The sequence below is a fragment of the Pseudophryne corroboree genome, chromosome 6, assembly GCF_028390025.1.
Source record: "Pseudophryne corroboree isolate aPseCor3 chromosome 6, aPseCor3.hap2, whole genome shotgun sequence".
Taxonomy (NCBI): domain Eukaryota; kingdom Metazoa; phylum Chordata; class Amphibia; order Anura; family Myobatrachidae; genus Pseudophryne; species Pseudophryne corroboree.
This window is the reverse complement of record NC_086449.1, coordinates 151,185,105-151,212,362: the sequence shown is the minus strand read 5'-3', so window position 1 is coordinate 151,212,362 and position 27,258 is coordinate 151,185,105. Positions and strand designations below refer to the sequence as shown.

Sequence of the window (27,258 nt, the reverse complement as noted above, 5' to 3'; positions counted from 1 at the left end):
GAGCAGCGCCAGCCAGACGCCGGGACCCGGCGACCACCGAAGGCAGGGACCGCCAGAAGGACCAGCGGACACGCAGGGGTAAGCGCGGCGGCCGCTGCCCCTGGCGTGTGACAATATGTGGACTTACCCGCCGTAGCTTTGGAGATCCATTTATCCAGTTCATCTCCAAATAAGACCTCTCCTGTAAATGGTAGGCCTTCCACGCCCTTCCTGGAGTCCGCATCAGCAGTCCAATGGCGTAGCCATAGGCCCCTGCGTGCTGACACTGCCATAGCCGTGGTGCATGCAATAAGCAAGCATATTTCTTTTATGGCTTCCACCATAAAGTTCGCAGAGTCCTGTATATGTTGCAGGGGTAAAACAATCTCGCCCCTAGATAAGGAATCTAACCCCTCAATTAGGTTACCTGACCATTTAGCAATGGCTTTTGTGATTCACGCACATGCTATAATGCGTCTCTGAGCCACCCCAGCAGCTGTGTACAAAGATTTGAGTGTGGTCTCAATTCTACGATCAGCCGTGTCTTTCATGGAGGCTGCACCAGGGACACCAGGGACCTGGATACTGATGCATCCACTATCGTGGATTTTTCCATTTTTTCCTATCTTCAAGAGGAAAAGGAAAGGAGGAGAGTAACCTCTTAGGGATTTGAAATTTCTTCTCAGGATTAACCCACGGTTCTTCAAACAGGGTATTCAGTTCCTTAGATACAGGAAAAGTGACTGAGGAGTGAGACTGAGTCTCTGTTCATAAACTCATCCACAGACTGTCTTAAGTATTGCGTCTCTTTCTCATTGCAGGACAATTTAGTAGAAATATTAGAAATCATTCCTTTATTGGAATCCAGCCATGCTGGTTCAGCCCCACTAACCTGGGAAGGTGCACTACACTGAGTACACGGTAGTGTGCCCCCTGGGGTAGAGAAACACTCTGCCGTATGTGAAACACACTCTTTGCCTGACATATTGTAAATGTGACAGCACACACACACACACAGGAAAGGTTAAAAGCACAATTAACCCACAAAGAGCCCTTCCAGGGAGACACAGAGATATTATGGAGCCAGCACACCGCACCCTTATCGCTAATGCCAAGCTTAGCCGGGTCGCAGACTGAGTACCCAGATTGGGGACTCAGTACACTAATATTTGCTCCCCCCCGCTATGACCCCCTGGTATCTCTCAGGTAATCTGGAGTCAGTCCGGAGGAGCTGCGCGTCTGTCAGTCAGCGTCTGTGTCCACTGCAGAGAGAAAATGGCGCTGGTGAGCTGCTGGACCCGCTCACAGTGAAGCCCTGCCCTCACCATGGCACGCGGGTTTCCTGCTTTTTTTATACTGGCTGAGGTAATCTATTGCTTAAAATGGAGTCAGATCCATGCTAAGTCTTTGTTGCCCATGTGGGTACTGTGTACAGTGTACGGAGACTGAGTTCACACCCTCAAAAGTGGTGCGTCTGCACTGTGTACTTAGTCTGGAGACGCAGTCCGCCTAGAGCCGGATTAATGGGGGTGCCCAGGGGACACAGTACCCCAGGCCCCCTTTATATTGGGGGCCCCCTGCCTGCCATAAAGCACTAGACGTGTTAACATGAATTTTCTTTTAAATAAAGTTCCGCCGTTGGTGGCAGGGGTGCAGGAACTTCCCCCCCACCCCCCCCCCCCACACCCACACACACACACACACACACACACACTCTCCCGCACGTTCCACATATGTTTTCCAGAGATGGAGACAGACCTGTCTCCATCTCTGCACTGGTCGGGCACACCTGCAGTTACGATCTCAGCTGCCGCGCAAGCACGGCTGCTCCTCATAGAGATCTCTGATCAGCAGACCTCTCTGCAGCACTGGATACATTGTATACAGCAGAGGGAGCTACTGAGTATGTGCAGCAGCAGCTCCGCTCGTATTGACTCCGGCAGTGACAATCTCCTCTAGGCTCCTCTTCTCTCTTGATATGGTTAGTGCTTTATGGTGTGTGTGTTTGCTACAGTATGTGTGTTTATTTGTAGGCATAGTGTGTGTGTGTGTGTGTGTGTGTGTGTGTGTGTGTGTGTAGAGCCGGCCCTAACCAATATGATGCCCTAGGCAAGATTTTGGCTGGTGCCCCCTAGCACCACCGCTGGTTCCGCCTCTGACCTTGCACCTCTTTCCCAGCACCACCACCCCTCATCCATAACAGTCCTTATTTTGGTGTTTGTACCCCCTATATTTTAAATAGGAACAGTTTGCACATTTGGCGCACAGCCCAAAAAGGGGTGTGTTTTTGCTGGCAAGGGGCATGGCCACACAATAGTAACCCCAATTCCAATTACGCCACACAGTACTGCAACTTTATTCACATTTGATCATGCGATCGTGTCCATAATTTATATTACATCCCACAGTAGTATCACTTTACCTTATAAACGTTACTCCTCACAGTAGAGCCCCTTATTCACATTACATCACACTGAATTGCTCCTTATTCACATTACACCACACCCTATTGCTCTTTATTCACATTAGACGACACAGTAGTGCCCTTTCTATATGCAATGCCACATAGTAGAGCAACTTATACACATCATGCCACACAGTAATGTCCCTTACACATGACACACATTATTAATGTCCTTATAAACATAATGTGCCTTACACATTATGACAACCTTTATTAATGCCCTTTTACACATAATGTCCCTTACACATATGCTGCACATTATTAATGCCCTTATACACATAATGACACACATAGTGCCGCCTACACATTTGCTGCACATTATTAGTGCCCCTATACACATAATGACACACATACAGTAGTACCCTGTTACACATATGCCGCACATTATTAATGCCCTTATACACATAATGACACATAGTGCCCCTTACACATATGTTGCACGTTATTAATGCATTTTTACATGACACACATAATGCTCCTTACATATTCCGAACACTACTGCACAACCAACCCACTCACATGCACACAACACTCACACTGCCACTAACACTGTGACCTCTGTCTCTGCTTGGATACAGATGTGTCCTCATAAATCTTGCCTCAATGCTAACATCGGGGACACATTTTTTTAATGAAAATGCATCTTATTTGCATTGTTATGTGGCTAGGATGCACAAGCAGCTCCTGCTGATTAAAATGATACGCAGCATGCCTATATACTGTGTGAGACTGTGGCTGTATCTGCATATGAAATGCTACACACAGAATATAGGCATGCCGCATATCATTTTAATCAGCAGAAGCTGCTGATGCCCCTAGGCATATCAAATGCCCTAGGCAATTGCCTAGTTTGCCTATGGCCGGGGGTGGTGGTGGTGGTGGTGGTGGTGTGTGTGTGTGTGTGTGTGTGTGTGTGTACTGTATGCTATGTGCGTGTGTATTAAGTTTTCATCTTGAAGTAGGGCTCTCTGAAAATTCATTTTGGGACAGGCAGATTACATAGACCTGTACTAGTGTAACCAGTATCTTGTGTTCCCTTACATGCTAGCAGAGTGTTCCCTTACATCATACTATACCACCTACTATGTGACAGTGTGATATTGATTTTCTTTTTCTACAATGGATAAACGTGCTTTCTATTTTTCTGTTCAATAATATATACTGTTACTGCCTCTAACAGCTTTCTGCTTATATGTGTGTAATAATAAGATTTTACTTACCGATAAATCTATTTCTCGTAGTCCGTAGTGGATGCTGGGGACTCCGTCAGGACCATGGGGAATAGCGGCTCCGCAGGAGACAGGGCACAAAAGCAAGCTTTTAGGATCACATGGTGTGTACTGGCTCCTCCCCCTATGACCCTCCTCCAAGCCTCAGTTAGGTACTGTGCCCGGACGAGCGTACACAATAAGGAAGGATCTTGAATCCCGGGTAAGACTCATACCAGCCACACCAATCACACCGTACAACTTGTGATCTGAACCCAGTTAACAGTATGATAACAATGAAGTAGCCTCTAAAAAAGATGGCTCACAACAATAATAACCCGATTTTTGTAACAATAACTATGTACAAGTAATGCAGACAATCCGCACTTGGGATGGGCGCCCAGCATCCACTACGGACTACGAGAAATAGATTTATCGGTAAGTAAAATCTTATTTTCTCTAACGTCCTAGTGGATGCTGGGGACTCCGTCAGGACCATGGGGATTATACCAAAGCTCCCAAACGGGCGGGAGAGTGCGGATGACTCTGCAGCACCGAATGAGAGAACTCCAGGTCCTCCTCAGCCAGGGTATCAAATTTGTAGAATTTTACAAACGTGTTCCCCCCTGACCACGTAACTGCTCGGCAAAATTTTAAAGCCGAGACCCCCTCGGGCATCCGCCCAAGATGAGCCCACCTTCCTTGTGGAATGGGCACTTACAGATTTTGGCTGTGGCAGGCCTGCCACAGAATGTGCAAGCTGAATTGTACTACAAATCCAACAAGCAATAATCTGCTTAGAAGCAGGAGCACCCAGCTTTTTGGGTGCATACAATATAAACAGCAAGTCAGACTTTCTGACTCCAGCCGTCCTGGAAATATATATATATATATATATATATATATATATATATATATATATATATATATATATATATTTTTAGGGCCCCGACAACGTCTAGCAACTTGGAGTCCTCCAAGTCCCTAGTAGCCGCAGGCACCACAATATGTTGTTTCAGGTGAAAAGCTGACACCACCTTAGGAAGAAACTGGGGACGAGTCCGCAGTTCTGCCCTGTCCGACTGGAAAAACAAATATGGGCTTTTTTAAGACAAAGCCCCCAATTCTGACAATCGTCTGGCCGAGGCCAGGACCACAACATGGTCACTTTCCATGTGAGATATTTCAAATCCACAGATTTGAGCGGTTCAAACCAATATGATTTTAGGAATCCCAACACTACGTTGAGATCCCACGGTGCCACTGGAGGCACACAAGGGGCTGTATATGCAATACTCCCTTGACAAACGTCTGGACTTCAGGAATTGAAGCCAATTTTTTCTGGAAGAAAATCTACAGGGCCGAAACTTGAACCTTAATGGACCCCAATTTGAGGCTCATAGACACTCCTGTTTTCAGGAAGTGCAGAAATCGACCTAGTTGAAATTTTTTTTCGTGGGGCCTTCCTGGCCTCACCCACGCAACATATTTTCACCACATGTGGTGATAACGTTGTACGGTCACCTCCTTCCTGGCTTTGACCAGGGTAGGTATGACTTCTTCCGGAATGCCTTTTCCCTTAGGATCCGGCGTTCAACCGCCATGCCGTCAAACGCAGTCGCGGTAAGTCTTGGAACAGACAAGGTCCCTGCTGGAGCAGGTCCTTTCTTAGAGGCAGATGCCACGGTTCCTCTTGGAACAGACATGGTTCTTGCTGAAAGCAAATCCCATCTTAGCTCCCGAGGCCATTAGTCCTCTGTGAGCATCCCTTGAAGTTCCGGGTACCAAGTCCCTCTTGGCCAATCCGGAGCCACGAGTATAGTTCTTACTCCTCTACGTCTTATAATTCTCAATACCTTGGTTATGAGAAACAGAGGAGGGAACACATACACCGACTGTTACACCCACGGTGTTACCAGGACGTCCACAGCTATCGCCTGAAGGTCTCGTGACCTGGCGCAATACCTGTCCCGTTTTTTGTTCGGGCGGGACGCCATCATGTCCACCTTTGGTCTTTCCCAACGGTTCACAATCATGCGGAAAACTTCCCGATGAAGTTCCCACTCTCCCGGGTGGAGGTCGTGCCTGCTGAGGAAGTCTGCTTCCCAGTCGTCCACTCCCGGAATGAACACTGCTGACAGTGCTAACACATGATTTTCCGCCTAGCGAAAAATCCTTGCAGTTTTGACCACTGCCCTCCTGCTTCTTGTGCCGCCCTTTCTGTTTACGTGGGCGACTGCCGTGATGTTATCCCACTGGATCAATACCGGCTGACCTTGAAGCAGAGGCCTTGCTAAACTTAGAGCATTATAAATTTGCTCTTAGCTCCAGTATATTTATGTGGAGAGAATTCTCCAGACTTGATCACACTCCCTGGAAATTTTTTCCCTGTGTGACTGCTCCCCAGCCTCTCAGGCTGGCCTCCGTGGTTACCAGCATCCATCCTGAATGCCGAATCTGCGGCCCTCTAGAAGATGAGCACTCTGTAATCACCACAGGAGAGACACCCTTGTCCTTGGATATAGGGTTATCCGCTGATGCATCTGACGATGCGATCCGGACCATTTGTCCAGCAGATCCCACTGAAGAGTTCTTGCGTGAAATCTGCCGAATGGAAGCGCTTCGTAATAAGCCACCATTTTTACCAGGACTCTTGTGCAATGATGCACTGACACTTTTCCTGGTTTTAGGAGGATCCCGATTAGCTCGGATAACTCCCTGGCTTTCTCCTCTGGGAGAAACACCTTTTCCTGGACTGTGTCCAGAATCATCCCTAGGACCAGCAGACGTGTCGTCGGAACAACTGCGGTTTTGGAATATTTAGAATCCACCCGTCCTGTCGTAGAACTACTTGAGATAGTGCTACTCCGACCTCCAACTGTTCTCTGGACCTTGTTCTTATCAGGAGGTCGTCCATTCTCTTTGACGACGAATCCTCATTTCGGTCATTACCTTGGTAAGGACCCGGGGTGCCTTGGACAATCCAACGGCATCGTCTGAAACTGATAGTGACAGTTCTGTACCACGAACCTGAGGTACCCTTGGTGAGAAAAGCAAATTTTTGGGACATGGAGGTAAGCATCCCTGATGTCCCGGGACACTATATAGTCCCCTTGTTTGCTATCACTGCTCTGAGTGACTCCATCTGAATTTGAACCTTTGTAAGTGTTCAAAAAAAAATTTTCGATTTAGAATCGGTCTCACCTAGCCTTCTGGCTTCAGTACCACCATATAGTGTGGAACAATACCCCTTTCCTTGTTGTAGGAGGGGTATTTTTATTATCACCTGCTGGGAATACAGCTTGTGAATTATTTTCAATACTGCCTCCCTGTCGGAGGGAGACATTGGTACAGCAGACTACAGGAACCTGCGAGGGGGGAAACGCCTCGACATTCCAATCTGTACCCCTTGGATACTACTTGTAGGATCCAGGGGTTCTGTACGGTCCCAGCGTCATGCTGAGAACTTAGTAGAAGCGGCGGAGGGCTTCTGTTCCTGGGAATGGGCTGCCTGCTGCAGTCTTCTTCCCTTTTCTCTATCCCTGGGCAGATATGACTCTTATAGGGACGAAAAGACTGAGGCTGAAAAGACGGTGTCTTTTTCTGCAGAGATGTGACTTAGGGTAAATAACGGTGGATTTTCCAGCAGTTGCCGTGGCCACCAGGTCCCATGGACCGACCCCAAATAACTCCTCCCCTTTATACGGCAATACATCTTTGTGCCGTTTGGAATCTGCATCACCTGACCACTGTCGTGTCCATAAACATCTTCTTGCAGATATGGACATCGCATTTACTCTTGATGCCAGAGTGCAAATATCCCTCTGCGCATCTCGCATATATAGAAATGCATCCTTTAAATGCTCTATAGTCAATAAAATACTGTCCCTGTCAAGGGTATCAATATTTTTAGTCAGGGAATCCGACCAAGCCACCTCAGGTCTGCATATCCAGGCTGAGGCGATCGCTGGTCACAGTAAAACACCAGCATGTGTGTGTATACTTTTTAGGATATTTTTCAGCCTCCTATTAGCTGGCTCCTTAAGTACGGTCCTATCTGTAGATGGTACCGCCACTTGTTCTGATAAGCGTGTGAGCGCCTTATCCACCGTAAGGGGTGTTTCCCAACGCGCCTTAACTTCTGGCGGGAAAAGGTATACCGCCAATAATTTTCTATCGGGGGAAACCCACGCATCATCACACACTTCATATAATTTATCTGATTCAGGAAAAACTACAGGTAGTTTTTTCACCTCACACATAATACCCTTTTTTGTGGTACTTGGAGTATCAGAAATATGTAACACCTCCTTCATTGCCCTTAACGTGTGGCCCTAAAGGAAAATACGTTTGTTTCTTCACCGTCGACACTGAAATCAGTGTCCGTGTCTGGGTCTGTGTCGACCGACTGAGGTAAATGGGCATTTTACAGCCCCTGACGGTGTTTGAGACGCCTGGACAGATACTAATTTGTTCGCCGGCCCTCTCATGTCGTCAACCGGCTTACAGCGTGTTGACATTATCACGTAATTCCATAAATAAGCCATCCATTCCGGTGTCGACTCCCTAGAGAGTGACATCACCATTACAGGCAATTTGCTCCGCCTCCTCACCAACATTTACCTCATACATGTCGACACACACGTACCGACATACAGCACACACATAGGGAATGCTCTGATAGAGGACAGGACCCACTAGCCCTTTGGGGAGACAGAGGGAGAGTTTGCCAGCACACACCAAAACGCTATAATTATCCAGGGACAACCTTTATATAAGTGTTCCTCCCTTATAGCATTTTAATATATGTACATATCGCCAAATCAGTGCCCCCCCTCTCTGTTTTAACCCTGTTTCTGTAGTGCAGTGCAGGGGAGAGCCTGGGAGCCTTCCCACCAGCATTTCTGTGAGGGAAAATGGCGCTGTGTGCTGAGGAGAATAGGCCCCGCCCCCTTTTCGGCGGGCTTCTTCTCCGGAGTTTTTGATATCTGGCAGGGGTTAAATACATCCATATAGCCTCAAGGGCTATATGTGATGTATTTTTCGCCATACAGGTATTATACATTGCTGCCCAGGGCGCCCCCCCCCAGCGCCCTGCACCCTCCGTGACTGCTGTGAGAAGTGTGCTGACAACAATGGCGCACAGCTGCAGTGCTGTGCGCTACCTGATGAAGACTGAAAGTCTTCTGCCGCCTGGTTCCGGACCTCTTCATCTTCAGCATCTGCAAGGGGGGTCGGCGGCGCGGCTTCGGGACGAACCCCAGGGCGAGCCCTGTGTTCCGACTCCCTCTGGAGCTAATGGTGTCCAGTAGCCTAAGAATCCAATCCATCCTGCACGCAGGTGAGTTGAAAATGTCTCCCCTAAGTCCCTCGATGCAGTGAGCCTGTTGCCAGCAGGACTCACTGAAAATAAAGAACCTAAAAACTTTTTCTAAGTAACTCTTTAAGAGAGCCACCTAGATTGCACCCTACTCGGACGGGCACAAAAACCTAACTGAGGCTTGGAGGAGGGTCATAGGGGGAGGAGCCAGTACACACCATGTGATCCTAAAAGCTTGCTTTTGTGCCCTGTCTCCTGCGGAGCCGCTATTCCCCATGGTCCTGACGGAGTCCCCAGCATCCACTAGGACGTTAGAGAAAAATAAATATATATATATATATATATATATATATATATATATATATATATATATATATATAAAATAGACCCCCATGCCCTTATATACACTATATATAGCCCTCAGGGGGCCCCCTTGTCTTAAGTACCCCGGGACCTGTGGAGCCTTAATCCGGCCCTGAGTCCGCCCCGTTTATAAGCCATGCATCTCCGTACCCTCATGCCGCCATAATGGCCAGCAACCGACTAACCGGGACGCCGGCTTAGTACTCACCACTCTTCATACTTCTGGCTCTGTTAGTGGTAGCGGCGTGCTGCGGGAATGTAAGCTCACCGTGGTGGGGATTGCAAATAGTTCCCTCAGGAGCTAGTGTCCTGTCAGCGGGGAACGGGACCATAAACCCTTCAAGGGGTTGGGCCGTTCCTCCCCCCCCCCCCCCCCCCCCCAAAGTCCCACGAAGCAGGCAGGCTGGTGCACAGGAGGACCTTTCGCCCGAAATCTGCGTCATGAGAGGCAAAAGTATCCAAGGCATAATGTCTGATGAATGTGTTTATGGAAGACCATGTGGCTGCCTTACATATCTGTTCTGCTGATGCACCCTGTTGTGCTGCCCAAGAAGGACCTACCTTACGTGTAGAGTGTGCAGAGACATTAGCCGGAATAGGGAGATCTGCATGAGAATAAGCTTCAGATATTACCATTCGGAGCCATCTCGCCAGCGTCTGTTTACTAGCAGGCCAACCTCTCCTATGGAATCCGTAGAGGATGAAGAGGGAATCTGTTTTCCTGATGGTACTAGTACGATCTATGTAGATTTTTAAAGACCGGACCACGTCCAGTGACGCTTCTCCCGCAGATAGTCCCGATACCTGAAAAGCTGGGACTACAATCTCTTCATTCAGGTGAAACTTTGACACCACCTTTGGAAGATAACTAGATCTCGTTCTGAGAACTGCTCTGTCTGGAAAAAAACTTAGGAAAGGAGACTTACATGATAATGCTCCTAAATCTGACACTCTTCTGGCTGACGCCATTGCCAGTAAAAAAAGAACTTTAACCGTTAACCACTTAAGATCTGCTCTCTCAAGTGGTTCAAACAAAGGACCCTGGAGAAATTTAAGAACTAAATTCAAATCCCAGGGAGCTGCAGGAGGAACAAATGGAGGTTGAATATGTACTACTCCTTGGAAAAAAGTACGTACATCCTGTAGGTCAGCAATCTTCTGCTGAAACCATACAGTCAACGCTGAGACTTGCACCCTCAAGGAAGCAACCTTCAACCCCTTATCCAATCCTGCCTGCAGAAAATCCAAAATTCTAGCTACTTTAAAGGCTCTTGGATTGTAATTTTTTCCAGAACACCAATGAATATAGGCTTGCCATATTCTATGATATACACGGGCCGAAGAAGGCTTTCTTGCTCTAAGCATGGTTTGGATTACTTGCTTTGAAAATCCTTTAGCCTCTAAGATAGAGGTTTCAACAGCCACGCCGTCAAAGACAGGCGATCCAGATGACTGTGACAACAAGGACCCTGCATTAACAGATCTGAACGTTGAGGGAGCAGTATCGGTGCTTCCACGGACATTCTCCACAGATCTGTGTACCAATGCCTTCTTGGCCAAGCTGGAGCTATTAGAATGATTGCTCCTTTTGCCTGTTTTATCTTTCTCACTACTCTGGGTAACAGAGATATTGGAGGGAACAGATATGCCAGCTGAAACCTCCATTCTACTGACAGTGCGTCTACCAGGACTGCTCCTGGGTCCCTTGTTCTTGATCCGTACCTCGGAACTTTGTTGTTTAGACGAGACGCCATAAGGTCTATCTCCGGTAGACCCCATCTGTTCACCAGTGTTTGAAACACTTCTGGGTGTAGTGCCCATTCGGTTTCCTGAATGGTGTGCCGACTGAGAAAATCCGCTTCCCAATTTAGTACACCCGGGACAAATACTGCTGACAATGCTGGGAGATGGAGTTCTGCCCACTTTAGAATGGGAGTTACTTCCTCCATCAGACTCTTGCTGTGAGTCCCTCCTTGATGATTTAGGTATGCTACTGCCGTCGCATTGTCTGAGCGGATCTGGACTGGTCTTCCTTGTAGATTGTCCTTTGCCTGAACTAGGGCCAAGTAAATGGCTCTTATTTCTAACAGATTTATCGGCAGGCGACTTTCCCTTGCGGTCCATTTTCCCTGGAACCATAGGCTTCCGAGTACCGCCCCCCAACCTTGCAGGCTGGCATCTGTCGTCAGGACTTGCCACTCTTTTATCCAAAAGGGTCTCCCCTTGTTTAAATGGTCTGTCTGTAGCCACCATGCTAGAGACCTTTTTACATTTACTGGAATCTTTATCATCTGCTTCTTTATTGTTTGATGATTTCCGTTCCATTTTGTCAAAATGAGATGCTGCAATGGTCTGGAGTGGAATTGCGCATATTCCACCATGTCGAACGTTGATACCATCAGACCCAACAGTCGCATTGCTGCATGGACTGACATTGTCTGGGCTTGCAACGCTTCCTGAGCCATGACCTGCAAGTTGACTATTTTCTTCTCTGGTAAGAGAACTCTCTGTAGGTCTGAATCCAATATGGCTCCCAAATTAACCATCCGATGTGATGGATTCAGGGACGACTTCTCCCAATTTATGAGCCACCCGTGTCTCTGTAAACAAACTATCGTCTGTTGGAGATGGCTCAACAGTAAATCTTGCGACTGTGCTAAGATTAATAGGTCGTCTAGGTATGGGAATATCCTTATCCCTTGTTTGCGCAGACAAGCTGCCATAACCACCATGATCTTGGTAAACACCCTGGGTGCTGTAGCTAGCCCGAAGGGCAGAGCTTGGAACTGGAAGTGTTCCTTGAGGATGGCAAACCTGAGGTAACACTGATGTGATAGTGCTATAGGCACATGTAGGTAAGCATCCCGCACATCCAGAGATACCATATAGTCTCCCGGTTCCATAGCCAACATTATGGAGCGTAACGTCTCCATGTGGAACTTCGGGATCCATATGTAATTGTTCAACATCTTCAGATTTAAAATTGGTCGATATGACCCATTTGGTTTCTGGATTAGAAACAGATTGGAGTAATACCCCTGTCCCTTTTGTGATGGAGGTACTGGGACAATCACACCTGACTGCAGTAATTTTTGGACTGCTTCTTGCAGGGCATTGGCCTTCGACTCTATACGAGACGAGCTGGTGCAAAAAAATCTTTGAGGAGGCTGCCTCCTGAATGGGAACCCATACCCCTGAGATACTACCTTCTGCACCCAGGCATCTGTTGTTGACTGTTGCCATGTGTGTGCAAATTGCAGGAGTCGGCCCCCAACCCTGGAATCCTCCAGGCGGAGGCCCGTCTCTTCAGGCTGAGGGATTTTGTTCAGGTTTGGAAGCTGGCTTTTTGCTAGCCCACTGCTTCTTACCCCTGGATTTAAACTGGGGTTGTTTAGGCTCCTCTTTACCTTTCGCTTTGCTTTGCCAGCGAAATGAGCGAAATTTTAAACCCTTGGACTTAGGGTTGTAGGTAGCCGGAAATCTGACCTTCTTCGATTCAGCCTCCGACTCTAGGATATCCGATAAAGGTTTTCCAAATAATATATTACCCATGAAAGGCAATGCTTCCAATTCCTTCTTGGACTCCGCATCTGCCTTCCAGGTCCGTAGCCAGACTGCTCTGCGAGCGACTACTGCCAGGGCTGAAGCTTTAGAAGCAACAGTGCCTACATCAATGGCTGCTTCTTCTAAATACTGGGCAGATTGTCTTAAACGGCAAAGACGATCCTCTTGCTCCCTAGTAGGAGAGGGGATGTCATTCTCTAGTTCCTCTATCCATTCGCCCATTGCCTTTGCTACCCAGGCCGAAGCCATAGCAGGTCTTACCACTGCACCCACAAGAGAAAAAATATTTTTCAATAGGCTCTCTACCCTCCTGTCTGTGACATCATTCAAAGAGGTAGATGACAGTGGCAAAGCAGATTTGTGCACGAGTCGCAGAACATGTGCATCTACTTTTGGAGGAACTTCTCTCTTCGAACAATCTCCAGCAGGAAATGGATAATAAGAATCCCATCTCCTAGGAATCTTATACTTTTTACCGGGCGCTGCCCAAGACTCATCCATCATTTCCGTCAACTCCTCTGACGCTGGAAATTCAGCTTTCACTGACTTTGTTCGTTTGAATACAGGTGCTTTTGCTTTTAACGCTGTCTTGGCTGGTTCTTCCAGAGAAAGCACAGCCTTTACTGCATTAATGAGTTCAGCTACATCATCTGAACTAAAGCTCTGCGACTGATCATCATACGGAGTTGAATCTATTGTTTCCGCATCATCATCCGATGTATCCTCTTGTGTAGTCTGCCATACAGACGTATCTGTCTTAGTCTTACCTACCCCTTGGTTGCTTGTAGAGGCTACTGGAACCAAACCATAGGAAGGGAGCTGCATGTATGGGTTCATAGTGTAACCTAACCCCTGGGGTGGTGCTACTGGAGCTAACCTGTCCGCTATTGAAGACAGAGTCTTTGCGAACATATTCCATGGTGGCTCTACTGAAGGTTGAACTAACTCCTGTTTTTTACTTCGCTGAAAAGCGAAACAGTTTGCACACAAACCCTCATAAGTGACCAATTGAATCATATCAATTACCCCTGACTTACAAGATAAGCACGTTAGGGCTGTAGGAGTGCTTGACAAATTCTCATCATCACTTTTGCCGCTCACAGACATTTTTTTTGATATTGACTACACAATTTTGTGACTGAACCACACCCTATAATCAGTATATAGAGGTGAAATCAATCTGACCACAGTGCACCTGATTTGAGGGTCAGAACAGGACTGACATTACACAGAAAAGTCAGCACACATACTAGCAGTCAGTCACATGTTAAAGCATTAGACATTGTCATATGAGAATACAACCTCCATAATAACTTATACATAAGTAGGAAATTTGTACTTCTGTTTAACTGGTTCTTTTTCAACATAACATGCAGAAAACACAGTAATATACAGGTCTCATATGCAATAGGTACTAAAAATTAACAGTGCACACTAAGAAGTAGAAGGAATTTTTAGTACTGTATACCCTGCCTCCAGGGAGCGGGATACAGGGAGACTCACCACACTTCCATATCCAAGCAAAGACGCTCGAAAGACGCTGAGTGGATTCAGACGCTACTGGTGTACACTGCCGCTCTTGGTAACTGATAACGGACACGGACGCTCACCAACGGACACGGACGCTGAGCGACTCCACGTGCATGCAGACACTAAAGGCCTGCGACTCGGTCTAGGCGGGTTTATATCCAGTGTACACAACCGCAGCGTCTAAGCTGCGACCGAGTACCCTCGTCCATCTGAGCCGGAAGTGAGGTTATTCAGTTCATGAAACGAGAGACCCGCGGGAACTGGCCATGAACTCGGAGGAGGGACGGCCAGGAGAGCGTCTGAAACCCCCTGTTGACTTAAACTCCCAGGATCGCGGCCTCACTTAGTCCTGGCGCCTATGATCCCCGGAGCGTAGCGCTGTCACACTCGAGATGTTCGGCGCATCAACACGCTGTTTGTAGTCTCCACCAAATCAGCGTAGCTGTGTCCTGACCCCTCTAGTAAGAGGAAGTCCATATACTCACTGTCTCCCCATGCTCCAGCCACAGCCTGGTAACGTCTGCTGGACCTGCTAGAACATCCGACACAGACGCCCGTCGAGACAGCACTGTACCGCGAAGGTAAGCGTTGTTGCGACCCGGTGGGGAGTTGTTGGAGCGACTCTTTCTAATACACGTTTAAGACGCTGTTAAGAGAAGTCGCTCAAACAAAAACAGTAAGTCTATAAAAATAAAGTAATGAAAACTTGAGGCTGCTTTCACAGCAGCCCTGTGACCATGCGGCTTCCTGCCGCACCAAGCAAAAAACTGATCTGACTGAGTCAGTGGGCGGGACTATATAGTGGAGGCCCCAATGCATCCTGGGAGGCCAGAAAGCTCGTGACCGTGTTGGTGCCATTTTCGCTGTCGCTCGACAATATCCCAATGTTATCCTGTGGATAATCCTGTGGACCCAGCCAGAGAAAATTATTTTAGAATGTTGCAAATTATGAAGGTTTTGAGGGGAAGACCAAAGGGCATATTCGGAGCAGGTATCATCCACCACTGCGGGATAATGTAAATTACTTCCTCACACAGAAAAGGTAGGGCAAATTGCGTCACTAAGAACCCACATCACCCGCTTCCACAGGCTGGGTGGCATTTTCTCACAGGGGTCCAGAAGGACTCTCTGAAGATTAGTTTACAAGGAAATTTCTCCCTAGTCTTTTGTAATCAGTCAGGTATTGATAATTTATGATTCTGGACAACCATAGCAACCACAGTCACATGGCACATGATCTATCAGTAAGAGAGGCTTTGGAATGCCCCTCTGAGCTATGTCTGCACTTTGACATCCGACTTCTCTCCCCCACATCCATCACATGACATGCTGAGAGCAGTAAGCCAGAACAGATTGTGTCCAACAGATATTTTTGTGACCTCCAGAGGGATTTTAAGAAGAGATAATGATTTGTAAGATTATAGCTAATATGCAGGTGAATGCTTAAGAAGTGACTAACTTGCTTTATAAATAAATGAAAAAGAAAATTCTATGTGATTGCTGCTTTCAATCCCCTATGTTTTTTTAGCTCACCACATACAGTAATTATACTTGGTGGATAAGGAAAGCTAGGTTCATTTGTCGGACTTAATTGTCTCTTTTCTGTAAATAATTAAAGCTAGTGTAGAAAAGAAAACAGAGTCCCTCTATTATTTATAGGGGACAGTACCAAGTGTTTTGGTTCTAGGTGCCCATGTATGTGGTGTCATTCCAAATTATTCCTGTCCTTTACATGCATTTACACCATAAGTAAAGATAGTAAGATACTGTATGTAATACTCAAATAGCACAGCATATAAGTGTGGGAATGCTCCATAGAGGGGCGATAGCCAGAGCAGGCGCTGTATGCCCCCTATGTGCTGCTTCTTCCTCCATTACGGACATCTGACCTGAGCTTCACAAGAAATTCTAAGGCAGCTTCAGAGAGATCTCAGAAAATGGCCTTTACTTCCCCTCACGCAGCTGTAGCCGAGGGACCGAGACAAACATGTCTTAAACTAATCTACCTGAAATATTTATACCATGAACCTGATGAAAAATTAACTCTTTCCTCTCATGGGATAAAAGGTTTTTTCTTTAGAAATGCTGTTTTGTCTCTCCATGATTAGTAAAGTGGTAATGAGCAGTGACAGCAGGGCGGGGCCGGCCTTGTTTTACTGGGCTGCTGATGTCAACATCTATACCTCACTGAGCAGGAAGGAGATATGTGCTGCTGTCTCTTCCCTATCACTCAGCTCTCCCACATCCTTAAAGTTGTGAGATACTTTATTTGCATAGTTTTGTAATCAGCCCTATTTTCTAGACCACAGGTTCTCAAACTCAGTCCTCAGGACACCACATAGTGCATGTTTTGCAGGTAACCCAGCAGGTGCACAGGTGTATTAATTACTTACTGACACATTTTAAAAGGTACACGGTTGTAGCTAATTATTTCACTTGTGATTCTGTGAGACCTGCAAAACATGCACTGTGTGGGGTCCTGAGGACCGAGTTTGAGAACCTGTGTTCTAGACAGTCCAAATATTTGGAGGATATGTTCCTGGCAATGTCCCATAGCATACTTGCCTACCTGACCCTCTCCATGAGGGAGAGAATGCTCTGTTCCTGGACTTTCCTGGTAATGTATGATTGCCATCACCTGTGGTGAGCTAGTTAATTGATAAGAAAGGTGTTTCACCACAGGTGATGGCAATCATACATTACCAGGAAAGTCCAGGAACAGAGCATTTTCTCCCTCATGGAGAGGGTCAGGTAGGCAAGTATGACCCAAGTCCTTCACATGTCCCACCCTGCAAGATATCTTAGTTGGAATGCCGGGTCACTGGACCCAGGTTCTTTTTCGGGGACCCTTTCACACCAAGCCGCAACCCAGGTTAACCCGGCAATAACCGCAGTTGAAGCAGCAGTGTGAAAGGGGTTTTATACTTATTCTAGATGTTTCAATGGCCATTTTCTATGTTCGGACTGCAAACCACAGTCAATGATTACTGAAAATGGTTATTTAAAACTGAAGTCTAATTTGGGAATCCCATGCACCATGATGTTGGGACAGTTCATAAAGTCATCCATCCAATTCTAGGAGAAAGTCTGTTAACCCAGGTACATCAGGAGCCTGAAATCTACATACCAAGACTATGCTGGGACACGTGATCCCTAATCACGCATTACAGGCACATGTGCACACACCGACCTGGATACTATACTGAACTGTTGCAGACTTAACAGTAATAAGGAATGTATTTGCTCCATATGCATACCTCCCAACATGACCCTCTCCAGGAGGGACACAATGCTCTGCTTCTGGACTTTCTCTTTCTCTATGATTGCCGGCACCTGTGTTGAACAGGTAAATGGATAAGAAAGGTGTTTCAGCACAGGTGCTGGAAATCATACATTATTAGGGAAGTCCAGGAGCAGAGCATTCTGTCCCTCCTGGAGAGGGTCATGTTGGGAGGTATGCCATATGTCTTATCACTACAATGTCTCCATGTGTGTCCTGCAGGATGACATTAAGGAGAATGACGGCAGCTTGTTGGGAGACCCCAGCCAAACATCTCCTGAGAAGAAGGACGGTGTGAAATGGCAGAAGCCTCGCCTGACCCGCAGGGCTCTGATGAAATGCTGCTTAGTGAAGTGGATCCTGTCCAGTACATCCACGGAAGGTCCAGGTACCCAGAGTCAGATGTACTATTCTCAATGTATTCTGTGGCAGGTACTCAGTGGTAATATGCGGCTGGTCTGCAGCATCAGATAGGACTGTATGTACTATTCTCAGTGGATTCTGTGGCAGGTACTCAGTGGTAATATGCTGCTGGTCTGCAGCATCAGATAGGACTGTATGTACTATTCTCAGTGGATTCTGTGGCAGGTACTTAGTGACAACAAATGTTCTCTTGCCTAAAAACAAAATTTCACTGCAATAGTTGATCACTCTTTTATCTAGGTAGACCTACTTTCTGACCTCTAAGGGGCATTTTTATTATCTGATTTTAGACCCGATAATTTTAATTTCTTATTGCCACTATATGCAGCAATAAAAAATGAATGATCGCCTGGATGTATTTAAAACCACGGCACAGGAACAGGGGGTCTGAAAGGAGCACATCTCTGTAGTGTGTAAGAAGGGACGTTATTGCTAATGTGATCACACCCCTTCTCTTTTGGGACTTTGCAGCGCTTCTGTGCATGCTCGATCTGCAGGTCATGCATGCATGGGCGGTCACTGCCAGAGAGGGATCCTAAGGATCCCTCTTCTGGTAAATGATGCAGTAAGTAGCCTATAGGCTACAAACGCTAACGTCATCTAAAGAAGGAGGCCAATCTCCAGAATAAATTCCACAATAAAACAGCCCCTATAGAAATCCATGGGGGCTTATTTTATGAGCTAAAATGAGAGATTGCAGCAGATATCTCCAATATCTCCTGGGGTCCCTCTCAGTGGTTTCACCCAGTGCAGTAATGTATACTCCATGTGCGCACGAGTGTGAAAGGGGGCGTGGTCTCATGTCAGCAAAGCCACACACCCTGGAGTCTGACATTTTGGGGGTATGATCACGTCACGTCCCCGTTTTCAGCACTCTGGGGACTTGCCCAGAGCTTCAGGAGCTGCTGAGTAGCCCCCAGCCTCTCCCAACACGGTAGATAATACGCACATGCGCTGCTCGGTGACACCATCCGAAGGGATAACACCAAAACAGCAGAGCAGCTCTACTATTTTGGTGTCACCCGGTATGGCCCACACCCCCTTAGTGACACCACTGATCCCCTTTACATACATTCGGGGGAAACTTAATATTTGCAGTACCCCTGAAAACTGGATTTTAATTGGTAAATATGACGTAGATCAGTAAGAAGAAATTACCAAAGCTCAACCTACTTGTATGCTCAAATCGTCTTATCTGTGCAAATCAGGACAGGGGTGAGTGAGGCTGCCGGTGATAAGGGAAGCAGGTGTGAAGGTGTAGTCGGGAAACATGGAGGGCTCAGGGTCGGGTATGATGGAATAGTCAGGTATGGGGACCAAACAGGCAAGCAGACATCATTGTACAGCAATGACTCCATTTTGTAATGGATAGACAGACCCACAGCACTGTGTACAGTTCTATTATTATATTATCTTTTACTTATAAACTACCGACTACTACACGGTGCTGTATAATATCGAGGCATACTTGCCAAATTTTATCCGGGCACCAATGGCAGCTGCTGCCTGTGGGCTGTAGTGCAGACCACATATTGTGTGTGAGAGTGTGTGTGTGTGTGTGTGGGGGGGGGGGGGGGTTAACATATATAAACATACATGTCATTTTGTATGTAATATATGTGCTGGGTGCCTTACCTCAGGGATCTGCAGTGCCACTGTGTTTCACAGCTGTCGTTGCACGGGACACAGCACTCAGATTGTATTTCCTCTATAAGCCCGCCACCATACTCCCATTGGCTAGTTTCACAGGAGTCTGGGGCGGGCTTATAGAGGATAGACAAGCTGAGCGATGTGTCCCGTGGAACGGCAGCTTGGTGAAACACAGCGGCACTACTGATCCCCGGGGTTAGGCAGCCAGCACATACACAGTGGACTCACATTATGACCACTTCCTACATTTGACATCGGCAGCATGTAGCCCATGACGTACGTCACATGTCGTGCAGTGGCTTGGTGGGTATATAAGGTGTGTGATAGGCCGTCTGCACACATATCACTCATTGCTGTCATGGGTAAAAGGGGAGATACATCCAAGTTGCAAAAAGGGATGATTATGGGCTTTCAGGCCAAGGGTGGCAGTATTTCTGCAACAGCGCAGTGTGTGAAACTGTTCCATTCGTGTGCTGCTGTGGTGACTGGACAAATGGCACCATTGCGAAAAACTGACATGGAAACTACAGAGCACCACGTGCCATTGATATAAGAGGTGAACGTCGGCTACAAAGGTGCGCGAGGGCCGACCGACATGCTACAGTGGAGCAGCTCACCGTCAAAATGAACCTGGAAATAGTAACACACAATCACTGCAAATAATGTCTTTTGGGAAAATCTACTTAATTAATTTCTGATTCAACATTTTTTTTTCTAAAATACTGTTCAGGTGATCTGCACTTATGTCTTCAATAAGCCATGAAAGTGACATATTTCATCTATTTTTCCCTTTGATCATCAACATCTCAGAATATATAAAACCCTGCCTCCAAATAGCCACAAGGTGGCGCTGTACTGACATACATTCTGTGCTGAGCAATGTATAAGTCTCACAGTATGAATTGAAATCTGAATGTAGGATACTAGGGATCCCCATCTTTTGCAATACTTCCACAGAACATTGAGGGAGAGGGCTGGTATTTTGTGGGAGATGGGGGATTGCTGTAGCCTCCTTCTCATAGAGGCAGCATACCTGCTCTAACCAGGGACGTAACTACGTGTGTTGCCCTGAGGGCGCAACGGCCAGCGGCATGTAATGAGTCAAATTGACTCATTACATGCCGCCTCTGTTGTGTGCCGTGTGCCGCGCTCGGCGCTGGAGAGGAGCGAGCAGAAGCCGCGCCGGGCAGCGGAGAAGGAGGAGGAGGGAGGGGGACTGGAGCCGCAGCAGCGCTGTGTCATTGGTAGTAAGCGCCGCTGCAGCAGTCCCCTCTCCTTCCGTATAGGCTGCCCGACGCTGCTGTGAATGCTGGGATGCGGTACCTCCATCCCAGCACTCACAGCAGCGCCGGGCGGCCTATACGGAAGGAGAGGGGGATGCTGCAGCGGCGCTTACTACCAATGACATAGCGCTGCTGCGGCTCCAGTCCCCCTCCCTCCTCCTCCTCCTTGTCCGATGCCGGCACCGAGGGAGCTGCCAGCACGAGGAGCCTGTCAGCGGGGAGATGGTAAGTATATCCCTCTCTCTCTCTCTGTCTCTCAGGGGGACACCATCTGCCGTAATGTGTAAAAAGGGGGACTGGCTGCCGCAATGTGTAAAAAGGGGGACACCGTCTGCCGTAATGTGTAAAAAAAGGGACGCTGTCTGCCGTAATGTGTGAAAAGGGGACGCTGTCTGACGTAATGTGTAAAAAGGGGGACTGTCTGCTGTAATGTATAAAATGGGCTCTACCTGGTGTAGTGGTGCTACTATGCAGCGTAATTTTAATAATGGAGACTACTGTGCACCGTAGTATGAATTGCTATTATTTTGTGGCCACGCCCCTTCCCCATGAAGCCACGCCCCTATATATTTTTTGCGCGCCTACGACGCGCACTGCCCCTATCTTGCATGGGGGGGGGGGGGGGCGCCAATGCCGTTTCTTGCACACAGCACTAAAATGCCTAGTTACGGCACTGGCTCTAACTATGATTGTGTCTAACTTGTTATTGTGGTTATAATTACTTTTTATGTGTTGTTTGTTTATCACCAGTTAATGTGATAATCATATGTGGTTGTTATGTACTTTAACAATTTCTATGGTACAGGGTGAGCGATATCGGTCCGAAACAAAAGCGCTTCATTCCGGAGGCTTACATTATACTCTGATGATGCTGTGTGTATGGGAGCCTAATGTGTGCATGGAGTTGGAATGGAAACCCAGTTTAAAGAAAATCTAGTGGTAGATGTATGAATTACAAATACAAACGTAGATGTATGACATTCTGGGGGATAGCTTCCAAAGCTTGGAGACATATAAAGTTCCAACCAATCAGCTCCTGTCTTTTTTTCAAATACGGCATGTAAAATGACAGCTAGAAGCTTATTGGTTGAGACTTTATCTCCCGGCCAGCTTTGATAAATATCCCCCTTTATGTCTGCTGTTGTTACTGCTATACAGCTGTTCATTTCTAAGACACTGAACAAATAATGTAAACTATTTCTTTCAGTGGCCCTTCTGTTAATACCATCCTGAATAAATTCACCCCATTTTAAATTCAGTAGCCTGTCACAGGGTAAAAATAACATTTATTTGGCTGAAGTGGCCAAGATATTAGATACCGCAAGACTACCTAGCCTAACTTGTTTCTCACTCTTTCCCATATGCTGTATTGTTAGGAACTGCAAAGAAAAATGATGTAAACCAATTCTTCTCTTATTCTCCAATATTCTAGTTGTATTCATCTAGCATGGTACTTTTGAGTCTGGGTTTTTTATTTTATCAAGTTTAAATTTAGATCGTCTTCCATTTACATTTGAGGATCCACTTCTCAAACCACTGTATATAAAAAGGTCAGGCTCACGACAACCACAAGGTGGCACTGTATTGACATAAATTTTGTGGCTTGTGATAATGGGGGTCATTCCGAGTTGATCGCTAGCTGCCGTTGTTCGCAGCGCGGCGATCAGGCAAAAAATCTGCACTTCTGCGCATGCGTATGGTGAGCACTGCGCACGCAGTAAGTACTTTCACAAAAGCCGATGCAGTTTCACACACGGTCTAGTGACGCTGTTCAGTCACACTGCTGATCGGTAAGTGATTGACTGGCTATTATTTTTCCACCATTAGTAAAAAGTGCAAAAATAACTTTTTAACACCCCCCCGAGTACTTTCCTTATGGCAACTTAGAGCCTTCATTCTATATGGTCCTGCTATCACAGCTGACATTTTTGGGGGGTCCAAGATGGTTTCCCCACTTTTTCATGCACTTCTCACAGGTTTCTTTTTGTACATCGCCCTGAGTCCGGCAAATTGGCATTTGCAGTGCAAGTTCAATGATACAAATTCACTGATGCAAACTTGCTCCTACTTGAATTGATTCCTTATACCCCTTTCACACAGACCAAAATTTCCTGTGTTATTGTACATGAACGCGGATCAACCTGGGAATTTGCTCAGTGTGAAAGGGTTTCGGGACAAAATCCCTGGAATCATGCCCCGGCATTTCAACCCTGCTATCGATCAGGGTTGGTCCTGGGAACCTGGTCAGTGTGAATGGGGGCCGGGTCAATGCGCCCCGACTCCCGTTCACTCTCTATGTACAGGCGGCACTTGGAGAACATGTGATCTCTGGCGCCGCCCCCGCCGCATCACCGCTGACGTCAGCAACCCGGCAATATGCTGGGCTACTGACTGCGGTATGCAAGGCGTCTTACCCGGGAATGTCCCTGCATGATCCCGGGACCGTATTCCCGGGTAAGACGCTGCATTTTTGGTGTGAAAGGGGTATAAATGTTATGTTTATTCTGTGTATATAGGAAGTGGTAGAAGTCACACTGGTGTAAGCAAGTTTGCCTTAGTTTTTATGGAAAGGGTTACATAGGCATAAAATGGTGTTGCTTGTTACATATTAAAAAAAAAAAAAAAATCTAAAATTAGAATTAAAGCTTTAAGTCAGATGTGTCAAACTCACGGCCCACAGGCCGCATGCAGCCCAAACATGAACTATTGAATGTGGCCCACCGCCAATCGGGCAGCATTCATTCTGCACATATGGGAGACAGGGAAATTTCCACAGGGGGAGCTGCTGCGCATGCCCGGCTGCCTCTGTAGTTACGACTTCACAAAGCTCGGCCCCTCCCACCACATCCGTCCGCGTACTGGCGGATTCAAGGGAGTATGGGGCACCAAGAATGTACCCTTGTATTTTTCTGGCTTTTTTAAATTTTATTAAAATTGCTGTGCTGCTCGGGAAGCTGTTTCAGCTGCTGCTACTGGCAGAAACCAGTTACATAGCAGCTGCTGTAGCAAGAGGCACCGCATCCCATGCTGTGCGTGTAGTGGAGGCACTGCGGACATGTTGGCAGAGCAACATCACAGAGGGACAGGTGGCTCCTGTCTCTCACTTCCTTTGCAGAGGCCAATATGTGAGTGTGGTAGCCAGGGCCAGCTCCAGGCATGTTCCAATAGAGCGGCCGAACAGGGCGCTACACGTAATGGGTGCCGCTAGCTCGCACCGCCATATCGGAACCTGCCCTGCCTGGAGCTAAGTCCCTGCACTGCAGCCGCAGCGTCCGGCCCTTGTCCCACAAGCGCCCACGTAAGCAGCTCCAGCCCATGAGCCAATCGGAGCTTGTGGACTGGCAGCTTGGCTGCCGGACTGCGAGCTTTGATTGGCTGGTGGACCGGCACCTAATTGGAGCACCGCTGCCAGAGACTGAGGGGAAGGAGAGGTGCAAGCTGCGCTCTCCTCCCCACCCAAGAGAACCATCAGTAGCAGTTCAGTGAGCAGCACTGTGTGGGAGGAGGCAGCACTGTGTGGGGACATCTGTATCTGGGACTGGGGGCATATCTGGCACTGTGGGGGCATGTGTATCTGGCACTGGTAGCATATCTGGCACTGTGGGGGCATGTATATCTGGCACTGAGGGCATAGCTGGCACTGTGGGGACATGTGTATCTGACACTGGGGGCATAGCTGGCACTGTGGGGACGTGTATCTGGCACTGGGAACATAGTTGGCACTGTGGGGACATGTGTATCTGACACTGAGGGCATAACTGGCACTGTGGGGGCATGTGTATCTGGCACTGGGGGCATATCCGGCACTGTGAGGACATGTGTATCTGCCACTGGGGGCATAGCTGGCACTGTGAGGGCATGTGTATCTGGCACTGGGGGCATGTGTATCTGGCATTGGGGGCATATCTGGCACTGTGGGGACATGTGTATCTGGCATTGGGGGCATATCTGGCACTGTGGGGACATGTGTATCTGGCACTGGGGGCATATCTGGCACTCTGGGGGCATGTGCATTTGGCACTGGGGGCATATCTGGCACTGTGGGGACATGTGTATCTGGCACTGAGGGCATATATGTATCTGGCACTGGAGGCATATCTCGCACTGTGGGTACATGTGTATCTGGCACTGGGGCATATATGTATCTGTCACTGCTGGGGGCATATATGTATCTGGCACTGTGGGGGCATATATGTATCTGGCACTGTGGGGACATGTGTATCTGGCACTGCTGGGGGGCATATCATGTCTATCTGGCAATGCTGAGGGGCATATCATGTGTAGCTGGTACTGCTGGGGGCACTTCAGGTGTTGCTGGCACTGCTGGGGGGCATATCATGTGTAGCTGGCACTGCTGAAGGGCATCATGTGTAGCTGGCACTGCTGGGGGGCATATCATGTGTACCTGGCACTGCTGGGGGCACATCAGGTGTTGCAGGCACTATTGGGGGGCATATCATTTCTATCTGGCACTGCCGAAGGGCATATCATGTGTAGCTGGCACTGCTGGGGGGCATATCATGTGTAGCTGGCACTGCTGTCTGGCATATCATGTATAGCTGGCACTGCTGGGGGCATATCATGTGTATCTGGCACTGCTGGGGGGCATATCATGTGTATCTGGCACTGCTGGGGCGTATTTCATGTGTATCTGGCACTGCTGGGGGGCATATCATGTGTATCTGGCACTGCTGGGGGGCATATCATGTGTATCTGGCACTGCTGGGGGTTATTTCATTTGTATCTGGCACTGCTGGGGGGCATATCATGTCTATCTGGCACTGCTGGGTGGCATATCATGTGTATCTGGTACTGCTGGAGGGCATATCATGGGTAGCTGGCACTGCTGGGGGGCATATCATGTGTAGCTGGCACGGGATGCAGTCAATTTACTTCAAATCAAAATCCCGACGGTCGAAATCCCGACAGCAATTGGCCGACGGTCAAAATCCCGACAAGGTCAAAATCCCGACATGGACAAAATACCGACATTTAAAATACAGACACGGTCAAAATACCGACATGTAAAATGCAGACAGGTCAAAATGCCGACATGAGTTTTTCATGATTTTTTTCATTGAAACCGACTTGTTCATACTTTACCATCCCAGTGGACCTGGAGGGGGAATATAATAGTGTGCTGAGCACAGTGAGGTACCGTGCCCAAAGTATGGCGAGCACAGCAAGCCATTCAAGGGGACGCGGTACACTTATATGGTGTCCATGTCAACCTATGTCGACATACACAAAAAAAACAATGAAAAACGCATGTCAGTATTTTGACTTGTCGGCATTATACATGTCGGTATTTTGACCTTGTCGGTATTTTGTCCATGTCGGGATTTTGATCTTGTTGGGATTTTGACCATCGGTCAATTGCTGTTGGGATTTTGACCGTCAGGATTTTGATTGGAGGTATTTCATACCGATCCCGCTGGCACTGCTGCTGGGCATATCATCTGTATTTGGCACTGCTGCAGGGCATATCATGTGTATCTGGGACTGCTGTGGGGCATATCATGTGTATCTGGCACTGCTGGGGGGCATATCATGTGTATCTGGCACTGCTGGGGGGCATATCATGTCTATCTGGCACTGCTGGGGGGCATATCATGTCTATCTGGCACTGCTGGGTGGCATATGTCTCTGGCACTACTGGGGGGCATGTCATATCTATCTGGCACTGCACTACTGGAGTCATTATGTGTATCTGGCACTATACTGTAGACATTATGTGTAAGGAGCACTACTGTGGCTGTTATGTGTAAGGCTGCTAATTGTGTGTGTAGAGGGGGTGTGAAAATTTATTTATTTATAGCCGTAGTGTATGACGTTGCCTATTACTGCAATAAAATAGACTGGAAGACAATTGTGTAAATAAACATTCATTCTACTCAGAAATTTGTAGCAACATAGGGGGTCATTCCAAGTTGTTCGCTCGTTGCCGATTTTCGCAACGGAGCGATTAAGGCAAAAATGCGCATGCGCATGGTTCGCAGTGTGCATGCGGTTAGTATTTTGACACAAAACTTAGTAGATTTACTCACGCCCGAACGAAGATTTTTCATCGTTGAAGTGATCGTAGTGTGATTGACAGAAAGTGGGTGTTTCTGGGCAAAAACTGGATGTTTTCTGGGAGTGTGCGGAAAAACGCAGGCGTGCCAGGGAAAAACGCGGGAGTGTCTGGAGAAACG

At 47.5% G+C, this 27,258-nt stretch overlaps 1 protein-coding gene across 3 annotated transcripts in view; it reads left to right on the top strand.

Annotated features, from left to right (window-relative positions):
- Positions 1-27,258, top strand: part of KCNIP3 (potassium voltage-gated channel interacting protein 3) — a 246,861-nt gene that overhangs the window by 51,127 nt on the left and 168,476 nt on the right. For 2 of the 3 annotated variants that reach the window (XM_063932043.1, XM_063932042.1), the window contains exons 1-2: positions 16,606-16,683; positions 17,931-18,096. In XM_063932043.1, the coding sequence (XP_063788113.1) occupies positions 16,633-16,683; positions 17,931-18,096 (217 nt within the window). In that variant the 5' untranslated portion in view covers positions 16,606-16,632. Of the gene's footprint in view, positions 1-16,605; positions 16,684-17,930; positions 18,097-27,258 lie in introns of those variants that run through there. The other variant, XM_063932044.1, reaches the window with a different exon arrangement.